The 22500-nt window shown below is 38.9% G+C and overlaps 1 protein-coding gene across 2 annotated transcripts in view; it reads right to left on the bottom strand.

Annotated features, from left to right (window-relative positions):
• Positions 1–22500, bottom strand: part of LOC135204823 (hemicentin-2-like) — a 338440-nt gene that overhangs the window by 128865 nt on the left and 187075 nt on the right. For both annotated transcript variants that reach the window (XM_064235015.1, XM_064235016.1), the window contains exon 2: positions 3124–3253. In XM_064235015.1, the coding sequence (XP_064091085.1) occupies positions 3124–3253 (130 nt within the window). The remainder of the gene's footprint in view (positions 1–3123; positions 3254–22500) is intronic.

The following is a 22500-nucleotide window of genomic DNA, read 5'->3' as shown; positions in this document are numbered from 1 at the left end:
GATTTTCACTCGTCAATCTGTGCTTGGTTTGCTGTCTTCCTCTGTCTGTTTACTATCTAATTTCTTCTCCCTCACTCTATCCGCCTGTCTCTCTGTCAATATATCTCTATCTCTTTCTGTCAATTTTGTTTTGTCTCAAGGTACGACAGAATATCTCACGTTTTTCACTGTCAAACTGATACTTGCTACATTCCCACCATCCCAGATACGCCCCCTTTTTACTACCTCCACCAACTCCCTTGTCTTTCACCCCTCTCACCCTACACTGCTCCCCCTCTCCCCTCCCCCGAGCAGCCATGGGGTGAAAATTCTCATTAGTCATCTCATTTCTGGTTAATTTTTCTATTAATCACATGTCCAGGTAATAATACCTTTATTGGCCAACTCAGGTAACACACAGGTTTGGTTTCGAGATCAAATTTATGATAATGTTTAGTATTTATGTATTAATTCACTTTTTGCCAACTGAAAATAAATGTTATTCTAATTCTAATTGACTTTTTTCCCCTTGATTAAGTTTTAATTCAACTTTTGCCAACTGAAAATAAAATATTATTCCAATTCTAATTGACTTTTTTCCCTCTGATTAAATCTTAATTAATTTTTGTCAGCCAAATGTCACCATTGTTTCAGTTTTAATTCACGTTTTGTCCCACTGAAAGTGGATTTGATTTCAATATTAATCCAATTTTGCTCCCCAAAGCAAACCATATTTTAATATTGCCTCAATCTAATTTCAAAATTTAGACTTATAAATCACTTCTATATCAATATTACAATTGTTTTGTTTACATTGCTGTAAGGTAACACTGGTGCTCGCTTGATTCTGAATTTATAAATACCCAATTCATTCATTAATCAAGAAATTAAACCGTATTGCAATAGTAATATAATTTTTTAATCCAATACACAATATATTTCATTAGTAGGACAGTTCTTAATTTATAAAATAATATTAATCTGACAGGTTTCTCAGCATTTTCTCTCTCTCTAAAAAAATATTCAACAGGAACTTACTCGACTCCTTCCCGCGCATGCGCGCAAGAGCTACTGAGCAGCAGACGAAACCCACCCACACACATACATACAAGTATCGTATCAGTTTCCTCTCTCTCTCCCAGCGGGATGTGGCAACCCCGCCCACCTACTTAAGTTGCCATTTCCCCCTTAACTTTAGCTTTACCCGGAGGTATTTCATTTTCGGGGGTCCTTTTATCAGGATAACTTTGGCTTTCACCCAGTTTCACTTTGCTAACACACATTTGCCCAGTTAAGGCTTGCTCTCTCTCTCTCTCTCTCTCTCTCTCTCTCTCTCTCTCTCTCTCTCTCTCTCTGTATTAAGGAGGAGAAAAAGATGTTGGCTGGAGGAATTTACTTCCTCTATTAAAGCGTCGGAAGATGTCGGTTGGAGAAATTTACTTCCTCTATTAAAAATATGAGTTTACTAGAATTATTTTTTTTTCAGACACGTCAGATAATTCCTGGAACTTATATGAGGGGGGAAAATGATTAAAATTCACTGTTTATCTCCATGGGATGAAGCTGCGAGCCCTACACACCCGCCTTTCTCCATCTACCTCCAGCTCACTACTTGGACTTATACCTGACACCTGATTAAGTGTAAATACATCTATGAACTTGCCAAGACTAAATGACTAAAAAAAAAGAAACCCACCTCCCTCCCCTGTGGGATCGATCTAGGGAGAACGCACGCTGGGGGGTAGGGGTGGGGGGAATGCAACACGATAAACAACCCAAATGGAAGAAGGGCCAAAAATGTTCTGGTAAAAGTGGAGGTAAAATTTTAGAGAAAAAAAAGAGAAGAAATATGAAGGTATAATTCTACTCGACAGGCGATTCTGTCTTGGCCAGATTAACATAAATGATGAGGCTTCGGGAGAATGAATGAGGGTGTGAAGAAGAAGAAGAAGAAGAAGATGAAGAGGAAGAAGAAAAATGGGCAAAGATTGGGGAAGTAAATAAGCCTCGCGGTATTGGAAATTGTTTGTCAGGTTTAATTTAATTTAATTTTTTTATTATACGTTGGGGCTGAATTAGGTGAGACGTTCTTGAAAAATTGTCAGGAGAGAGAGAGAGAGAGAGAGAGAGAGAGAGAGAGAGAGAGAGAGAGAGAGAGAGAGAGAGAGAAATTATGTTTTTTACACATGGAATTATTTGTAATCTGAGAGTGAGAGAGACCCACTCTTACATATAAAATTAATTGTAATTTGAGAGAGAGAGAGAGAGAGAGAGAGACTCCACATACACAGGGGACAAACTGGCAATTGTCAACTGGTTACATAACCGCTTAATTACCAGGACCAGGTAGGCGAACAGGTAACTACCATAAATGAAACACGCCCGTACTGTAATTAAGTAAGCGCTTATACGGGTAAATTACAGATAATGAACTATCTGATTAACTCCCCTAATTGAATCCACAGGTAATCCCCTTCCACAATGACAGGTGTTTCGATTCGTAATTAAAAAAGCCCAGGTAATATGGCTGGACTATTTATTGGTGATGCTCACCTGGGTAATATTAGAAAACTGACAAATTTTACTAATAATTTAACCTCCAGTTGTGACCCTTCTCTGAAATGGATCATTTGAAGGGCTTATTAACATACAGGTATCTCACCTGCATTTATGATCTAATTAACAGTCACTGTATTTAGCATCTCACCCTTAACTGTAGACAGGTGTTTGAATAGCTAATTAACTTACAGGTAACTCACCTGCATTTATGATCTAATTAACAGTCACTGTATTTAGCACCTGACCCTCAACTGTAGACAGGTATTTGAATAGCTAATTAACTTAAAGGAGACTCACCTGTATTTATAATCTAATTAACAGTCAATGTATTCAGCATCTGACCCTAACTGTACACAGTCATTTGAATAACTAATAAACATACAAGTAACTCACCTGTAGACAGGTATTTGAATTGATAATTAGCATACAGGTAACTCACCTAAGGACATTTCTTAATGAACAGTTACTGTATCTAATTAGATACACAGTTAACTCACCTAAGTACAGATGAATTTTTAATCATGTCAGTAACTCACCTTAGCTGGAAAGGTCATTAGACAAATACACACGGGGGGCGTCACTCACCTGAAGACTGGGGTCTTAGTGCCATTCTTGTACCACAGCACCAGAATGACCGGGTCCTCTGGGGAAGTGGTCCAGTTGCAGGGGAGCCTGACGGTCTGGCCCCTAATCGCGTACACGACCACCAGGGGGGCTGGGGGGGAAGACACAAAAGAAAGTGGGGTCATGTCTTCGTTTGGTTAGATTTTGGGTAGTTTTAAAATTAAAGCAAAAATATTTTTTTTGAGGTTGGGTGTAATGTTGCATCAACTTGTAATGGATTTTAAGGGTCTGGTGTAAGGGATAGTGGACCAAATGTCTTCGTTTGGTTAAATTTTGGGTAGTTTTAAAATTAAAGCAAAAATATTTTTTCAGGTTGGGTGTGATGTTTGCATAACTTTCAATGGATTTTGTCGGTGGGAAGAAATGTGGACCAAAAATGTTTTTTGGAGTTTATTGAATAAAAATAATAGAAATTGTATAAAATGAATGACAAAATGTAAATATAATTATCAAAATATATTTCTTATTCATTAAAAAAAGTGCCAAATGTATAAAAACGGATGAAACATGTTGAAAAATAATTTGAAATGTTGTATAAAGCTTGGGTAACCTAATACAAATTTTAAAAAAATGAATTAAAATATAAAATGCTGGCAAAAACTTATACTTAATGAAAAAGTAAAACCTGATGAAAGTTATAAAATTGAAAAAAAAATATATCCACAAAATTTGAAAAACATAATAAAAACACTTGAAGGACATGAAAAAATACAATAAAAAAAACAAACAGGTTAAGGTTATCAAACTGAGAAACATTCACAAAAAATTTGAAAATCTTGATTAAAACACCTGAAAAAAAACATGAAAAACCACAATAAAAATATACGAAAAATGACCCATATACCTAAACAACATATCAATACAAAACACATGGTAAAAAGAGTGATAAAATATATTTAAACAAACGCGTGATACCGACCTTCCATCTTTAAACTCGAGGGCGGCGTGTGCTAAAATCTAACGGTTCACGTAGCGAGTTTGTTTCACCAACGAAAATTAAAATAAATACGCTATATTCTATGAGAAATAATTGTTCTGTACTGTCTAACAAGCACATTACTTTTTTTTTTTTTTAAACATTTTCATTGTCATAAATAAATCATAAAGAGCCTATCCTAAAATTCCTGTATCTTTCAGACTTATTTTAGGATTTTCCCATAGACCTTTCCTACCCCCCAAACAAGAACAACAGCTGCAAGAAGAAGAAGAAGAAGAAGAAGAAGAAGAAGAACAAAGTTTGGTCGAGCCCAGAGGATAGCGGAGAAAGTCTTCCACATATGATCAACGGTTCTTATAACTTGACGAGTCACAGCTTTTAACAACTCTATAAAAAGATAAAAAAAAAAGGGCTTTAACGTAGCATGTAATGAGCGAGGCGGAGAGAGGCCCTATATTTTTTACGCTGGAACTTATTTTAGCGCCTTTTTATTGAACAATTTGGCGATCTACGAGCGAGTAATGGTCTCCAGAGCAGTTTCACGGTGTGTTAGTTTTTGACGGGGAGTTAATTTTGCGTTGTGTAATCTACTGGGCTGTTTTTTTTGACGTCGAAAATTCATCCTAGATGGCAGGGTACTTTTGACCGGAAGTTAATTTTGCATGACTCATGGTTTAACGAACTGTTTTGAGTCGAAAATTCATTCTAGAGAGATGCTAACTTTGACAGGAATTTAATTTTAAGTTATTGTGGTGCACGGAGATGATCCTATACGCAAATCTCACTCTAGGTGCGTCAATTTTGACTGGAAGTTATATTGGCAGCTTGTGAATAACCCAAACAACCAAAACGCGAAATCGAAACCCTTGTAGTAGTCGAGATTCAGAATAATTTCTTTAAGAGAACTTAATTTAGCGATGCTCTCCGATTTCCCTCCCATACAATTTGGCGGAAACTTATCTTGGCGTTGTTTTATGAGTAATAATGGCATGTGAACCATCTTCCCCTCAATATATCCATTCCAGAAGTCACCTCCCACCACCCCCTCCAACGACCCGGAACATTTGGCGGAAACTTACTTTAGCGTCGGGTTTTTACGACCAATCCGGTAATATTCTCACTCCATCCTTCTCCTCGGTCATTTGCCAACAGAGGGGGGGGGGGGGGGGGTGGGGGGGGGGGGGGGGGGGGGGGGGGGGGGGGGGGGGGGGGGGGGGGGGGGGGGGGGGGGGGGGGGGGGGGGGGGAGGAGTAGTGAGGAGTGAGGAGGAGTGGTGAGGAGTTGGTATATGACTCCGGAGTGAGGGAACGAAGCATATGAGAAGATTACACCTTCAAGAGAGTCCTAAAAGTTGGTTTATGGACCAGGGTCTTATGTGACTACCAAGGAGTTTGGGGGGAGGGGGGAGGAGAGGGAATTTTAGGAGTGTCCGTTGGATGGCTGTAATATGATAATAATAATACTAATAATAATAATATAATAATAATAATAATAATAATAATAATAATAATAAGACAAGCACCAACCCAAACCCACAACACAAAAACTAGCTGAAAAATGATAATATAACATCTTACCACAATGCTTCATAACATAAAGATAATACTCACGAGGTAAGTTCTCTCTCTCTCTCTCTCTCTCTCTCTCTCTCTCTCTCTCTCTCTCTCTCTCGCTGAATCGTGAAGCCCATCAATCATTCCATCTTCATTGTGATCGCTATTTAACGCTTTACTGTCTGAGAAGAGAGAGAGAGAGAGAGAGAGAGAGAGAGAGAGAGAGAGAGAGAATTTCTCATTAACGCGAGATTAGACTGAGTATCGCAGGTTGTGTGAGTGAGATATAGAGAGAGAGTGAGAGAGAGAGAGAGAGAGAGAGAGAGAGAGAATAGGTGATGTTCGAGATGTGTGTATGTATATATATATATATATATATATATATATATATATAATATATTATAGAGCTATTTTTTAATATATATATATATATAGGAAATGTCTATAAAAATGTAAAGGAAAATGTCATAATTAGAAACAAAATTTCCAACATAAAACCAAATTCACAGACCAACATCACGTAATCACGTGAATTTGACTTACAAAGAACATTACAGACACACGCGAGCACACACACACACACACACACACACACACACACACACAAAACACACAAGACACATAGGCATTAAAAAAACAAAGAGGAAAAAAAAAAAACACCACAACAATCCTGGAAGACTGAACATCCCTCCCTCCAAATGAAAAAAAAAACAGGAAAAAAAATATCATAAAACGCGCGCGAAGAATTTCACTTTTGGCGCGCACGTCTTTAGAAGCCAAATTGAGAGTGAGAGATAAAGAGAGCCGGGTGGGGTTGGGGGGCTTAGGAAGAGGGTGGGGTCAGGGAACGGGGCGGGGACTTAGCACCTAATAAAAGCTGGCAATATGTTTTGGAATGGGAATATTAAAAGGAAGGACTGGGAAAGGGCTCATTACCAAAGAGAGGTGCTAACCGGATTCCAGTGGCTGTTCTTGAAGACATTCCAGCAGGAGATGCCTTCCAGCGTTTTATCCGGAAGAAGAAGAAGGAGAGAGAGAGAGAGAGAGAGAGAGAGAGAGAGAGAGAGAGAGAGAGAGAGAGAGAGAGAGAGAGAGAGAGAGAGGTTTATCCTTGTAAGAGGAAGACCAGGAAGATGAAGAGAAAGAGGCCTGGAAAAGAAAGGAGCAAGAGAAATCCAAGATCTTTCCTAAGGAGGCTGGAAGGTGCTGGAAGTTCTGTGCATGGAAGGGGGTCTGAGAGAACATGGAAGATTTAAAATGACAGTTGGGAGCTCCCATCTGGCCTATCTGGAAAGGGAGTAGGAGAACAGGTGAATAGAGCAGGTGAATATCATGGAAAGGCAGAAGCTGGAAAGTCCATGCCTGGACGGGGGTCGTCCATATGAAAATTAGAGGTTTCAGAGGGCTACTCTGGAAGGGACATCCTAGAAAAGGATATAGGTTTTATCATGAACGCCGGAAAGATGCATGAAATAGGTAAGGTAAGAGACGAAGGTTCCAGAGGATCTATTCTGGAAAGAGAGGAGAAAACTGGAAACAGGCAGCATGGAATGGGTAGCGTGATAGATAAAGGCTTCCTTACGCCTCACCTGGAAGCGTTATTCTGGAAAATGCAAAGGAACCCTGGAACGACCCTCCATGGGAAAGTTAAGGAGAGAGATGTACGTTCTAGAAACCTACTCCTGGAAAAGGAATCGGAACTTGGAAAGTGGTTCCAGAAACCAATTCTGGAAAGGGAACAGGATCCAGTAAAGAAACTGGAAACCAATCTGACAGTCATATCATCATACTCTGGAAACCAACTTCTTACCAGTGCATCCTATTTTCAGACGTTAGGTTGCCTTGCCACGATCAGGGAATTGGAGGTAGGACAGAATGAGATTAATAAATGTTTGATTCATTTTCGTTTATTTTTAGTCTTTCATTTTAATCTGTGTTTAGGCTCCTCAATTCAGTAAGATGCGACGCCAGAATATTATTACTATTATTAAATTATTATCATCATGACCCTGCACAAACACAACCAACAATCACAACACAAACAGACGATGCCCACAACCTTCACGATTAGCGGAGGAACTAACTCAGGCCAATAACGATCAACAATAAAAATCGAGAGGAATAAAAGTCTGGAAAAATCCCGGCCATATAGATTCTCCCTCGCATTTACCACCTCACTTCTTCTCCTTCTTCTTCTTTTTATCACCTCATTTCTCTTCCGCTTTCTTCATCATCCATTGATTCTGTCGAAATCATTTTCCCCAGTTCTGTCGTCTGAGATGATTTGGTCAAGAATCTGTGAAGGCCCCCCCCCCTCCCCCTCTCTCTTCTCTCTGTCCTCTCATATTCAGGGTAGCTCACAGTTCCATGTACATGGGACACCTCTCTTCTTCTCTCCTCTCTCTCCATTCTCTATCTGCTCTTCTCTTCTAGCTCGTCTCTCTCTCTCTCATTCGTAATTCAAGGAGCTCACAACTTCCAATATATGGACCTCTCTCTCTCTCTCCTCTCTCCTTATCCTCTCTCTTCTCCTCTCCCTCTCTCTCAATATTCAGGGGAGCTCACAGTTACCATGATATGGAATCCTCTCTGCCCCGCCCCCTCTCTTTCTCTGCACACCGATTCCAGGGAATTCGAACTGATGGTCAGATCGGACCTTAACTCACAGGTCAAGGCAACAGGATGGAAATGAATTGGCGTCCACAAACCCCAATCCGCAAATTAAGCCCCCGCCCTGTAATATGTTAAGACGTGAAATCAATCCATATATATATATAGCTATGAATTGAATGCATATATTCACCCCTCCAGCCCCCACCGTCGACTAGAATCGACGATTCGTAATTAGACAAACATCTCCCATCCATCCTTCCAGCCGATATCTCCGAAATCCCAGCGGATATAAAACGTATAAATGGCCCTCATTCAATTTAATTCCCATGAATTAACGCTCTGCGCCCTTTTGATTTGTGGGGGGCGTTGGGGGTTGGGTGGGGTGGGGAAGGGGGGGGGGTGGGTACACCCCACCGGAAGACATTATAGTCACTTGCGGTAGCCCGTCCGCCGAATCCTTATCGGCGCCGTTTGAGTGGTCGAGGTCACAGCCGCTGTCACCGATTCGGACGAGGGAGATGGAATAGGTTTTTTTTTTCCCGAAAGCAGTTGGTTTAAATGTATGTTTGTTTACACAGATTTGTTTCTTGCATTGGTGTATGTGGTGTTGTGTGTGTGGGTTGTGTGTGTATGTGTCCTGTGTGTTTGTGCAGAGAGAGACGAGGAGAGATGAGAGACGAGGAGAGAGAATGAAAGAGAGAGAGAGGAGAAGAATTCGAAATTTTACCAAAAAAACAAACAAAGAACCGAAGGGGAGAAATACAAACAAAATCTTTGCCTAACTAAGCGTTTGCGTGCGTGCGAGAGAGAGGAGAGAGAGAGAGGAGGAGAGAAAGAAGAGAGAGAGAGAGAGTGAGAGAGAGAGAGAGAGGAGAGGAAAGGAGGAAAGGTAATTTGTCTCCGTAATTGAACTTACACGCTTCGAGAAGAACTGAAAAAGGATTGTGTTTTGGGGGTTTAACGGGGGGAAGAGAAAAACGAGTTTTCTGGGGTTAAACGAGAAAGGGATGGAGAGAAAAAAGAGAGAGAGAGAGAAGAGAGAGGAGAGAGAGAGAATTTTCTTGATGGTTAAACGAAAAGGAGAACTTAAACGAAATAAGAAATTCTAAAACATCCCGTAGTTACGGAACAGATTATATTGTGAAGTTCTGGTGTCAATGAGAGAGAGAGAGATAGAGAGAGAGGAGTAGAGAGAGGATGAGCGAGAGAGAGAAGGTCATTGTGGTTAATCGAAAATAGAAGAAAATATATGTGAGGTTTGGGGTTAATGACGGAGAATATAAAGAAAACCTTTGGGTTCAAACTACAGAGACCAATTGGATTTCCACCAAAACGTAAACAAACAAACGATAAAAGTATTAAACAAACAATGAGAGCCAAACCAAAAGACCACCACTGAATCCAGCCCCCTATTCAAAGCCGAGTTCATCTCCATTACTCGGGCCGAACATGCACACATACATAACATATCCACACTTCCCTAACTATTCAGAGTGACAGGGAGATAGCTACAGCCCCTGGCCTACAGCTGTTGTTGCTACAGTATCCCCAGCCACCCCCCCCTCCCTAAATGCAATAGTCTGTGCAACAGGAAGGCAGTACGGAAGAGGGGGTGAGGGGAAGTGAGAGAGAGAGAGAGAGAGTGGGAGGAGTTTGGCAAATTGCTTGCTTGCGAATTCAAGTCCAGAACTGCCTGGCTGCAAATACAGACGAGGCATCTTCTGGATCAGGAATAGTTGGTATAGGTGTTCCTGCATATTCTGAAGAATATGTAGGTTCTTCCTAAAAGGCCCTATCTGGGTGTGAACGTCCTGTTCTTGAGAATAACCACTCATCCTTACTTGTTCTCCAGAACGTCCAATCAACCCTCTGCTGCCGAGTCGTGCTTCTGCATTCCTGTCTTATTCCTAAGAATACACCAGTTCTCGTTTCACGAATATCCTTCAGTTTTTGTTCCTGTTCTGAAGAATATCTACTAGACCTTCGTCTGATGATCACGTCTGTAAGTATCCTTTATAACTTGGTTTCTTGTACCTAGAACGTCTTGCCTATTCTGAAGAATGTCAGAATATCTAGCTATTCTTTGCCTAAGTGACGTTTGTAAGTATCCAAGGCTATTCTTCCTGTCTCTTCTTAAGAATTTTGTGGGAATTCGTCTTCAGAAGACATTCTGGGAGATCCTGCCTATTCTTAAGAATGTCTGTGTCTTCTTAATTGTCTTGAGATACTGTTGGGTCTGTCTGGCTATTCTTAAATTCTTAAGAATCCATGTTTTTTTTATTTGTCAGAAGTGAGCTCGTGTTATTCAGCTATTCTGAAGAATAGGATGAAGATAATGAGATAAAGTCAAGAGAGAAATAAAGAATAAAGGTAAGAAGAAGAGAGAGAGAGAGAGAGAGAGAGAGAGAGAGAGAAGGAATGGACTGAAAAACACACAAAACACAGAACAAGGAGTGAGCCGACCTCCAGCTTACTAGGGGATGCGTGCTAGATCTTCCCCTCAGGCGTAAGTTGTAAACATTATGTTCTTAGCTTCTAACGTGAATTAAAATGTGCTAAAATCTACGGTCAAATAGAGCCTCGTTTCACCAACGAAAATTAAAATATGTTATATTGTATTAGAAATAAATGTTCTGTACTGTTTAAGATGCACACGATTCATTTTTGACATTTTCATTCTCATAAACAAATCGTAAATACCCAATACTAAAATTCTTGCATCTTTAACTCGACGCAATACATCTTTCTCAGACCTTTTTTTTAGGCTTTTCCATAGACCTTTCCTAACCCCTCAAGAAGAAGAAGAAGAAGAAGAAGAATAACAACAAACAACATCAAAGCAGTTTGAAGGCTTACTCCCCGAGCAAGCGAAGAGAGAGAAAATGGTTCCCAAAAATGAGCGAGTGTAAAAGCTGGCTTGTCTTCCTGTTTTGAGGAATGCCCTCTGGCCAGGAAGGGGAACCCGTAGATAAACAGAGAGAGAGAGAGAGAGAGAGAGAGAGAGAGAGAGAGAGAGAGAGAGAGAGAGAGAGGGAAAGATAAACCCCAAAGATAGCCAATGTACCCTGAGGCCATTTTTAAGGAGTCACTGGGGTGGAAATATTCGACGAAAAAAAAAAAAAACACCCAAGAGATTTTGTTGTTGAGTTTTGTTCTTGTGGCAAAAGTCATATTTTTTGGGGGACCCCTATCTGTATGTCTGTATGTCTGAATGGCTGTATATCTGTATGTGTGTCCGCAAGGCCATCGTTTTGTCTGTCTGTTCTTGGAGGTTAAAGACCTGTATCTTTGGAGTTAAAGATTTGCATTTTTCAATCATGAAACCCATTCCAGATTTAGTTCAAGGTCACCTTTTGAGGTCAGGGGTCAGTTAGGACTATCCTGAAGGGATCTAGCTATTAAAAAAAAAACTTCTAATAGCTCTGTACATTGACTTGAAGAGCAAAAATATGAATGAAAGATTACTTAAGATTTAGTCCAAGGTCATCTTCTGAGGTCAGAGGTCATATAGGACCATCCTAAAGGGATCTAGCTATTTAAAAACACTTCTATTAGTTCAGTAAATTGACTTAAAGAAAACAAAACATGAATGAAAGATTACTTCACATTTAGGGGCAAGGTCAATTTCTGAGGTCAGGGGTCAAATAGGGTTTTCCTAGAGAAAGCTGGATATTTTAGTTACTTAAAAGGTTTATAAGGCCTCTTTACCCTGAGTTAAGAAAAAAAAATGTATCAAAATGATTGATATCTTATTTCAAACCACATTTATAAATCAGAAAACAAATGAAGAGTTGCTTTCAACAGAGGAAAATCCATCCAATTCCATTGTGACTTAAGAACACCACCAAAAATATAATAAAATGATTCATACCTCACTGGAAACCATATTTATCAGTCGGAAAAACAAATAAAGGGAAAATATAATAAAATGATTCATACCTCACTCGAAACCATATTTATCAGTCGGAAAAACAAATAAAGGGTTGCTCTCAATAGAGAAAATTTAATCCAATTTCGTTCTGTAGTTTTTAAAAAAATCTAATAAAACATCAAATTGCAAAATACAAAATTCTCGTTTCAAAAATTTCTGAGAGAATTATGCTGTGTTTGCCAGTCTTTATTCTGCCAGTAAAAAAAAATGAAAAAAAAACATGGAAGGTATTTGTAAAAGCATTAATAGTTTTGACTTCAATTATATCCCTTCAACATTTTCAGAAAATCATATTACCATTTTGTGAGACAACATTTGATGCCAGGAATATAATTGATATATGTTCTTACTTTGTGTGAAGTTACAATGAATCCACACAATACTTTGTGTGAAGTTACGATGAATCCACAAAGTACTTTGTTTGAAGTGACAATGAATCCACGAAGTACTTTGTGTTAAGTTACGATGAATCCACAAAGTACTTTGTGTGACGTTACAATGAATCCACAAGGACTTTGTGTGAATTGGCAATGAATCCACAAAGTACTTTGTGTGACATTACAGTGAATCCCACAAGGACTTTGTGTGAAATTACAATGAATCCACGAAGTACTTTGTGTGACGTTACAGTGAATCCCACAAAGTACTTTGTGTGACGTTACAGTGAATCCCACAAAGTACTTTGTGTGACGTTACACTGAATCCCACAAAGTACTTTGTGTGACGTTACAGTGAATCCCACAAGGTCTTTGTGTGAAATTACAATGAATCCACACAATACTTTGTGTGAACTGGCAATGAATCCACAAAGTACATTGTATGAAGTTACAATGAATCCACAAGTATTCTAATTGTTTTTTTTTTTCTAAAAAAAAATAAAAAATGTTTTGTTTCTTTTCGTAGAAATATGGCCCAATATAATTTTTTCTTTAATATATGAACTTTAATATAAAAAAAAACTTAATAAAAATAGATTTTCTATCATTTTAAAATGTTCAAACCTACTACAAGAGAGAGAGAGAGAGAGAGAGAGAGAGAGAGAGAGAGAGAGAGATCGCCCCCCTCCCCCCCAAAAAAAAACCTAAAGAAACTATCCGGAGTCCATTTGGACCCATGAATATCAAATTAGGTGAAAAGGGGATTGGTCAGAGAGAGAGAAAAAAAAAAAAGTTTTAATTAAAGAAAACGAGTGTCCCATCCCCAGTTCGAGGGGGAACTACGCTCCTTATTTCTTTGTATGCTATACCGTCGGAGCCGAGAGTCGCTTTCAAATGGAAATGAGCAAGAGTCAGTTCCAGAGGTACACAGGTGATGGTGTGGGGGACTTTAGCCTCTGTCTTTTCTCTGTTTCGTTTCTGCTTTATTTTCTCTGTTTTCTGTCTGCTTTTTTGTCCTGTTTTCTGTTTTCTCCAGTTTTCTATTTTTGGTTCGTTTCTTTTCCGTTAGGGGACCAAAAAGTTCATTTTGATCGAGTGGTCTCCGTTCTCGATTCTTAATATTCTCCTCTGTCTACTTATTAACCCTCCTTTTTCTTCTCGCATTTTATCTATTCCGTTTCTTCTTTTTGTTTACATTTTTCTGCTTTTCCATTCTTTATTTTTTATGGATACTCGTCCACGTATTTTTTTGTCTTCTCACAAACTTCTTTTCTTTTTATTCATTCGCTACTTGTCATTTTACTTCTCTTTCTCCTTCTCTTCCTATCCTTTCATCTCCTTCTTCCTAAGATTCTCACCTCCATTCTCTTCTTCTTCTCTTCCTTTTGCCACGATTCTCAAACCATTTTCCAGTTCCACATCGAATCGAAGTTTATGTCCCCTTAAAATAATCTCTCATTTCTCACTTTCTACTTATCAATTCACTTTCCTTCTTCCTCCTCCCACTCCTCGTCTTCTTTCTCTTGTTATCCTTCCTTCTCGTTCTCTCCTCCTCCTCCTCCTCTTCTTTTCATGATTCTCAAACCACTTGCCAATTCCTTGGTCGAACCGAGTTAATGCCAACCAGGGCCCGTCCATTTTCTCTGTGATCACAGGCAAGTTTTCGAGGCGCGAAATCATTCGATATCTATCCATCTTCGTTTGGGCCAAAATGCGAGAATTAGGACCCCGAAAGATTTGTCGAAATTCGACGTAAAGAGAAGGCTATTGTTTTTCCCCCCGTTTCTGTTTTGGGATTAAGACGTCTTTTTTCCGTTTTAGCCTCCTTGAATAGTTTCCGTTTCGCTCTGAACCTACGCTTCGAGAGGACGTTGGCTTGTGTTTTGTTGTCGCGTCTAAAATAGTATTTCTTTGGCTCTGGTCTTTCCTCTCAACCTTCCTGAACCTTCCTCAACCCTCCTTTAACCTTCCTCAACCCTCCCTCAACCTTGTATCAGTCTTTACCGTAATGTTTCATCTCAAATGATTCAAGTTCTAATCTTCCATCACACGTTAGACCTGAAAGGATGTCATTAAGGGCACCTACCTCAACCCTCAACCTTTCCTCAACATCCTCAACCCTCCTTCAACCTTCCTCAACCCTCCCTCAACCTTGTATCAGTCTTTACCGTAATGTTTCATCTCAAATGATTCAAGTTCTAACCTCCCATCACACGTTAGACCTAAAAGGATTTCTTTGAGTACCTAGCTCAACCCTCAACCTTTCCTCAACATCCCCAACCCTCCCTCAACCTTCCCTCAACCCATCCTCAACCTATCTTTCCTAGTACCTATCGGATCAGGGGTAGAGGGGAAGTCTGACAGGGCCGAGATTACGCATTCCTCCAGCCTCATCCGTCAAGCCTTCGTGAGGCGAACAGGTTTCAAACGGCAGGAAAAATGGGTTGGCGGATGTATTTGTTATCCAGCTATCCTGCTATACTGCCGGGGAGGGTCCTACGCTTCGCAGGGAAGCGTCGGGACGCAACAGAATCATTTTACGGCAAGGATTCTAGGGTTGGGACGAAGATTCTTTTCGTAGGTCTAGCGTCAGTAGACTATAGGTAGGTTCGACTATTCCAGGAAGTGTCTTTTGTTCCAGGAATTGGAGGATCGACTGGAAACATTAAATTGCAATGATTCTGGACTCATGTAAGGCTAGTGCTTCAGCACTTAGGAATCAATGGTTAGAATCCAGGATTCTAGTGTTATGGAAACGTAAGAGCTTCCATGAAGGTTTGTAGAATCACTGAGTGTCCCAAGGTTTGTGGGATTCTTTCAATAGAATCCACAAGAACCACTTCATAAAATTACCCAGAAATGAATCCTCATGTTAAAAGGTCTTGCAACGTATCAAGGAAGTGAGTTTTCCAGGATATGATTCAATTTAAATAAATGAGTGAAAAAAAAACACGAGTTTTCTAATTGAAGTGTTAGAAAAATCCTGTCGACTTCCGAGAAGATTATATATATATATATATATCTATCTATATATATATATATATATATATATATATATATATATATATATATAGTATATATATATATAAAAATGTGCTCAAATTCAGGACCATTTTTGAAGATATACATAATCCATTTTGTGTGTATATTCAGTTTAGTTTACGATTTTTATTGTTAATAGAATCTGCACAACTTGGAATTTTTATAAACTTTCTATTTTTAGTTTTTTTATTTCAAATTTCACAAATTCATACAAATAAATATGCTTTATATACTATATATATATATATATATATATATATATATATATATATATATACAATATATATACATATATATATATATATATAATATATATAGGTTGTATAGATTTCACATGTTTTAGTTTACTATTTAAAATATCGAAAGAAAATTTGCAATTATATATATATATATATAATATATTATATATATATATATATATATATATATATATATATATATATATATATAGTTGCAAATTTTCATTCGATAAATTTTTAAATAAGAAAACTCAAATAGGAAATCTATACAAATATAATATATATCAAAAGTCAAAAGTAATCCTAAATTCTGTAATGAAATAAAATAGGACTTTAAAAAATGTAATTATTTTTTTTAAAAAATATCAATTCAAAAGAATTTTCTAAAAAATTACTTTAAAATCGCAAACTCGTAGATTATTTTGTTACTTTCAATACAAACTGAAATTACATTTGAAATATTAATAATAAATCACAAAAATTCCATTTTTAAAATACGAAAAATAAAAACCAGAGTTATTTTAAATTACGTAACAAACACAAATCAAAACTTCCATTTAAAAGTCAAGTATGGAGTTCCAGCTAGCCCCATTCCAGGGGGGGGGGGGGGAGTGTCTCTGGAATCCTGGAATTCGCAGAAAAATAATATAAATTTCCGGGAGTCATTCTCAAATGATGAATGCCCACTCTCTCTTGGCCCACCGGCCCCCTCACCCCTCAAACAAAACCCCCTTTTCAGGGAATTTTCTCACCCCGTTTGATAAATTCCAACTTTGGCGGTTTTTTATGTTCACGAGGTCTCGTAAGTGATAAATTTGGCATCTTTTTTTTTTTTTTGCAAATTCTCAGTGGATTTTGTAAGTTTTTTTTTTTTAGCGTGATAAATTTATAGTTGTTTTTATTGGAATAGTTTTTCATGCGTTGTAAATAACTGGCAGTGCTTTTTATTCGCGAATTCTGACACGTGATAAATTCACGGATATTTTTATTTGCGAGTCATGACTAGGGGTAAATTAGTGGCGTTTTTAATCCGCAAATTATGACACCTGATGACTTAGCAGAGCTTTATATTAGCGACTTTTGACATCTAATATGTTAGCAGCGCTTTTTATTCGTGATTTCTGACATAAAAAAAATTACCAGCAGTTTTATTACCGATTTCTGACCGATTTAGCATCGTTTCTATTCGCGATTTACGACACATGACGAATTAGCATCTCTCTCTCTCTCTTTTCTTCTCTCTCCTCTCTCTTCTCTCTTCTCTCTCTCCTCTCTCTCTTTCTCTCACCTCTTCGAATTTGACACAAATATGTGATAAATCTCTCTGCCTCTGTCTCTATCTCTGTCTCTCTCGAATTTTACACCTGTATGTTATAAATCTCTCTTTTTCTCTCTTTCTCTCTCTCTCTCACTTGTTAGCTGTTTCTCGAGTTTTAAACCGGCATGTCATAAATCTCTCTCTCTCTCTCTCTCTCTCTCTCTCTCTCTCTCTCTCTCTCTATAAACTACAAACAAACCTTGACCCTCTTTAAAAAAAAAAATATTTCGAGTTACAACTCAAGGAGACACTCGAGGCTGAGAGTAGTATACTATACCTGAGTGGGAACAGGAGGAGGTCCCGCCCCCCCCCCCCCCCCCCCCCCCCCCCCCCCCCCCCCACCCCCCCCCCCCCCCCCCCCCCCCCCCCCCCCCCCCCCCGGCCTCCAAATCTACTCAGAAGGATGAAAAATCTATTCAGAATTAATTCGTGGGGAACAGACGCCATTATGTCAGGTCATGTATAGGTTAGGTCTCTCTCTCTCTCTCTCTCTCTCTCTCTCTCTCTCTCTCTCTCTCTCTCTCTCCATAATCCCGAGGAATTATCCTGCCACAGTCTTCATCCTCTTTATCCATACGCAGGTATACATACACACAGAGGGTATACAGAGAGCTACACCCTTGTATGCAATCCACACAGAAATATACTGGTCGTATGCTAAGGCAGTAGTAGTTATTAACAATGAAAATGTTCTGGAATTTCGAGGGGAAATACACCTACATAGGTACAAACAGAGGTTATACAGAGGCACACCCTTGTTATGCAATCCACGAAATATACTGTTGTATGCTAAGCAGAATACAATATTAACAATGAAAAGTCTGTAATTTCGAGGGGGAAATACACCACATTTGTATACACAGACAGAGAGAGAGAGCTACACCCTTGTATAATTGCACACACTCCATACACAATTATACCGCTGTATACTAAGTCATTACCTGTCTTTACCATTTAACATTTTATTGATTTCTGAAAATAATTACGACCATACATAGATTTAGAGTGAATTACACCCATACAGGCATACACACAGAGAGTAGACAGATAGCTACACCCTTGTATACACTCCATACAGATATACAGGAAATGACTGTATACGGGAAAATCAGTATCAGGTAAATCTGAAAACACCGATATTCACATATACCAGGCATACGCCAGAGAATACGCATATACGACCCTGGCATACGAGAGAGTATACCCACAGTCATAGAGACCTGTAGAGAGAGAGAGAGAGAGAGAGAGAGAGAGAGAGATCGAACGCAATGTTTCCCTGAAACTATCGAAATATCCTGAATAATTTTTGACCAAGGAAACACTCAGAGAGAGAGAGAGAGAGAGAGAGAGAGAGAGAGAGAGAGAGAGAGAAGAGAGAGAGAGACCCAATTCCACTCTCGCCAAAAAAAAAAAAAATGCGCAAAAATGGCAAGAATTTCCCAGTTTTCGAGAACGGCCAAAATTGAAACCAGCGAACTGGCCCCCCGAAGGTCACAGGTCCCGTGGGGGAAGCCTTAGATTAATGTCCACCAAATAAAATTCCAGCTGGGGGGGGGGGGGGGGGGGGGGAGTCCGCCGGGGGTATTAACTTGGGCAGGGTAATACCCAGCAATTGGTATTTCCTGTTGCATACAAACACGATTTGGTAGAGATTTTTTTTCTTGTCTAATATCTTTTTCTGCCATTGTAGTTTCATTGCAGTGGATCTGTTGGGTTGCGTTGTTGAGAAAGATTGATTGTCTCTCTCTCTCTCTCTCTCTCTCTCTCTCTCTCTCTCTCTCTCAACAATCAAGCAATACACAGTGCTCAACTCTAATATGCAACCGGTAACGAAGCACAATAAGGCTGACAAACATATCGCCTTATAAAATAGAAAAAATAAGTCGACAAACATTATTCCACTTGGGGACTTTTTTTTTATTAATTTTATTCTTAAAAATGGATAATTTTTTTTAAAATCCCATTTAGGTCATCTTTTCCTATTTCCCTCTTAGCAAGGCGTGATCCGACCTCCAGCTTGCTCGGAAAGCAAGATCGTCCCCCCAAGGCGTAAGTTGTAAACGTTACATTCGTAACTTTGAATACGAATTAAAACGTGCTAAAATCTATGGTCAGATTACGCGTTGTTTCACCAACGAAAATTAAAATAAATACACTATATTTTACTATAAATAATTATTTATTATTTAAATTTTCATTCTCATAAATAAATCGTGAAAACCCCATCCTAAAATTCCTGTATTTTTATCTCGACGCCAAACACCTTCTTCAGACCTTTTTTAAGCGCTTCCATAGACCTTTCCTACACACTCTTCCCCCAACAACAACAACAACAACAACAAACTCGTTTGTAGGCTTACTCCCCGAGTTAAGCGCAAACACGGTGTCTTATATTAAACATATATAACACCGGAGGACATGGCCAGTACCGCTGGAGATGAGGATGTAGTATGCCATGTGGGAAGGGGGAGGGGGGGGGGGGGGGTTGTAGTAGAAGACACACAAAGGGAAAAGGGGATAATAAAACGCCTGACATAAAGTTTCATCAAGTTTAATTCGCGTCAAGTCTGGCCAAGTTTGGCCAAGTTTGCCTCGTTCTGTTTCAGAGCTAATGACGTAGTTTTTTTTTTTTTCGTTTCTTTCCTTGTCTGAAATTTTTCTCTGCTTTGAAGTAAAGGCAAACTTATTAATTTGCTGAAAGTGTTAATTGTGTGTGTGTGTGCGTGCGTGTATGTGTGTGTGTGTGTGTGTGTGCGTGTGTGTGTGTGTGAGAAAGTTTTAGATGAATTTTCTCTTTAATTTAAATAAACAAAACATGCCTTCCTGAAATTAGTAATTCTGCGGGTGTGTTTGTGTGTGTATGTATGTATGTATGTGTTGTGTGTGTGTGAGAGAGAGAGAGAGAGAGAGAGAGAGAGAGAGAGAGAGAGAGAGAGAGAGTTTTTTTAAATGTTCGAAGTTAGAGCAAACGTATTAATTCCATGAAAGTGTCAATTTTGTGTATCAGAGAGAGAGAGAGAGAGAGAGAGAGAGAGAGAGAGGAGAGAGATTCTGCCACGCTAACTGTAATTACATTACCCAATAACATTATGGAACTGCATTACATTATGCACCATTATACTCGAAACTCTTACCTTCCCCCCAAAAAAAAATAAAAATGAATATTCAAGAAACAAAAAGGACGCAATCATAGCAACCAAGACATTAATAACAAGGCAAGACCTGCTGTATTATACAGCTGCATTACGGATTCCAATTACGCCCCACCTCACACACACACACACACACACACACACACACCATCACATTCCCGTTCCCCGTTCCCGAAATTCCGTGTCAATAGAGAATAAAATTCCGTACGTAACATTCGGCCTGGAATTACTTCGTGGTCTTAAGAGGGGGATAGAACTTCACTTGGACTCAAACCGCAGTTATTACGCTGTAATTCCGATGTAATTCGGGGCCCAGCGCCGTTATTTTTCCAGTTCAAGACGGTACCCTGGAATTCTTGGGTTTCGCTCCGAGTAGCGTTATTAGATATGCCCCTGTTATGCCCTGTTATTAGCCGTTATTTATCGTAATGTGACTCATCACGGTGGCAGGTGGACTCAACCTGTTGAGTCTTACCTGTAATTTGGACAGTTGATATGACTTTTTTTTTTTTTTTTTTTTTTTTTTTTTTTTTTTACCTTGGATGGGTTCGATTCCCAACACCAGAGAGGAAACAGCTTCTTCGTCTGTTCCCCATTTGGAATCCAAGGCTTGCAGTGGAAAGTGAATTTGAATGATACTCGTAATAGATAATCTATTTACATCTATTTTCCCGCTGATAAACCCAGGCTTAAATCGATGAATTCTGGATGAAACCCATGTGCGGGAAACCGACTATATCCTACTGAATCGCAATCCTGGTGGCTAGTCAACTGATGTGGATAGCAGACAGATAGGAAAGATCAGTAGATGCTGGAATCCTTCATCCTTGGAAATAGGTCGAGTATTAAAATGTGGAAATACTTCACCTGTTTCACTCAAATTTAGTATCAATTCATTTCCCTGTAATTCTTTTTCCTAAAGATTTTAAATATCTATTGGAGTTTATAAGAATCCTTCTACTTGCAAATAGGTCGAGTGTAAACTTGGAGAATTATTTCACCTGTTTATCCCAAATTCGAATATTAAATCTTCCTACTCGCAAATAGGTCGAGTGTAAAATTGGAGAATCATTTAACCTGTTTACCTCAAATTCAATATTAAATTTCAGTTCTCAAAAAACCTTCCAAAAAAAAAAAAAAAAAAAAAAAAAAAAAAAACCCCCCCGAGTCGGAATTCCTCTTGACCCAAAAAATACGAAGCCTCCACTCATGGCTTCAAAGGGGCGGAAGTCGTTTAATATTTGCACCTGGAAAGGTAAACTCATTAGCAGAAGGCACACCTGGGAAATCGACACACGCTCCGGTGGTCAAAATTGTGATAAACTTGGCCCCAGGAAGCGACCTTCAAGTTTTAAGTAACCGTTTGTATTTGGTTTTCCAAGTTCTTCAAAGAGGTCAGTCACAAAAGTTGAATTGAAACTAAAAATAATATATTTGTTTTTTCGTGATTCGAGCTCCAGCTTCTTCGTGGCGCGTGCCACAACTTACGGTCCAACAGCGCGCTTTTTCACGGACGAAAATTAAAATAAATACGCTGTATTTTATTAGAAATACTTGCTCTGTACTGTTCAATATGCATTTGATTTATTTTTTTACATTTTTATTCTAATAAATAAATCGTAAATATGGCATCGTAAAATTCCTATATCTTTAACTCGACGCGAAACAACTTTTTCAGACCTTTTTAGGCTCCTCCATAGATCTTTCCTATTCATCAAACAACAACAACAGCAAGAACAACAGCAAGAACAACAACAACAACAAAAACAACATCAACAACAACAAAGTAGTTTGTAGGCTAACTCCCCGAGTAAGCGATAAATATATTTGTTTTCCAAAATCTTCAGAATTACTGAAATATTTTTCCGTGTCTGGAAAAAATCAACAAAAGTGAACAATATTCATTTGGTTCATTGGTCATGTGACCTCTGACCTGCTCTGAAAAATGTACACGGCCCCTTCTCTCCTGAGCAAGAATTCACTGACCTCCTAACCTTGACCAAATGACCTTTGACCCATGGTATTCAAGGACTCCTGAAACCATTTCTTTGTCTCCTTTCTCCTCAAAAGTCAGTGACCTTATAGGTTTGACCAGATGACCTATGGCCTAGCCTCCTTGGAGTTTGGGTTAATAAATTTCTGCCTCTGAAAAGTCCCATGACAATTTTTTGGCTTC

This window comes from Macrobrachium nipponense, chromosome 47 (genome assembly GCF_015104395.2).
Source record: "Macrobrachium nipponense isolate FS-2020 chromosome 47, ASM1510439v2, whole genome shotgun sequence".
NCBI classification, from domain to species: Eukaryota; Metazoa; Arthropoda; class Malacostraca; order Decapoda; family Palaemonidae; genus Macrobrachium; species Macrobrachium nipponense.
The sequence above is the reverse complement of the archived record's forward strand: the minus strand, read 5'-3'. Positions and strand labels throughout refer to the sequence as shown.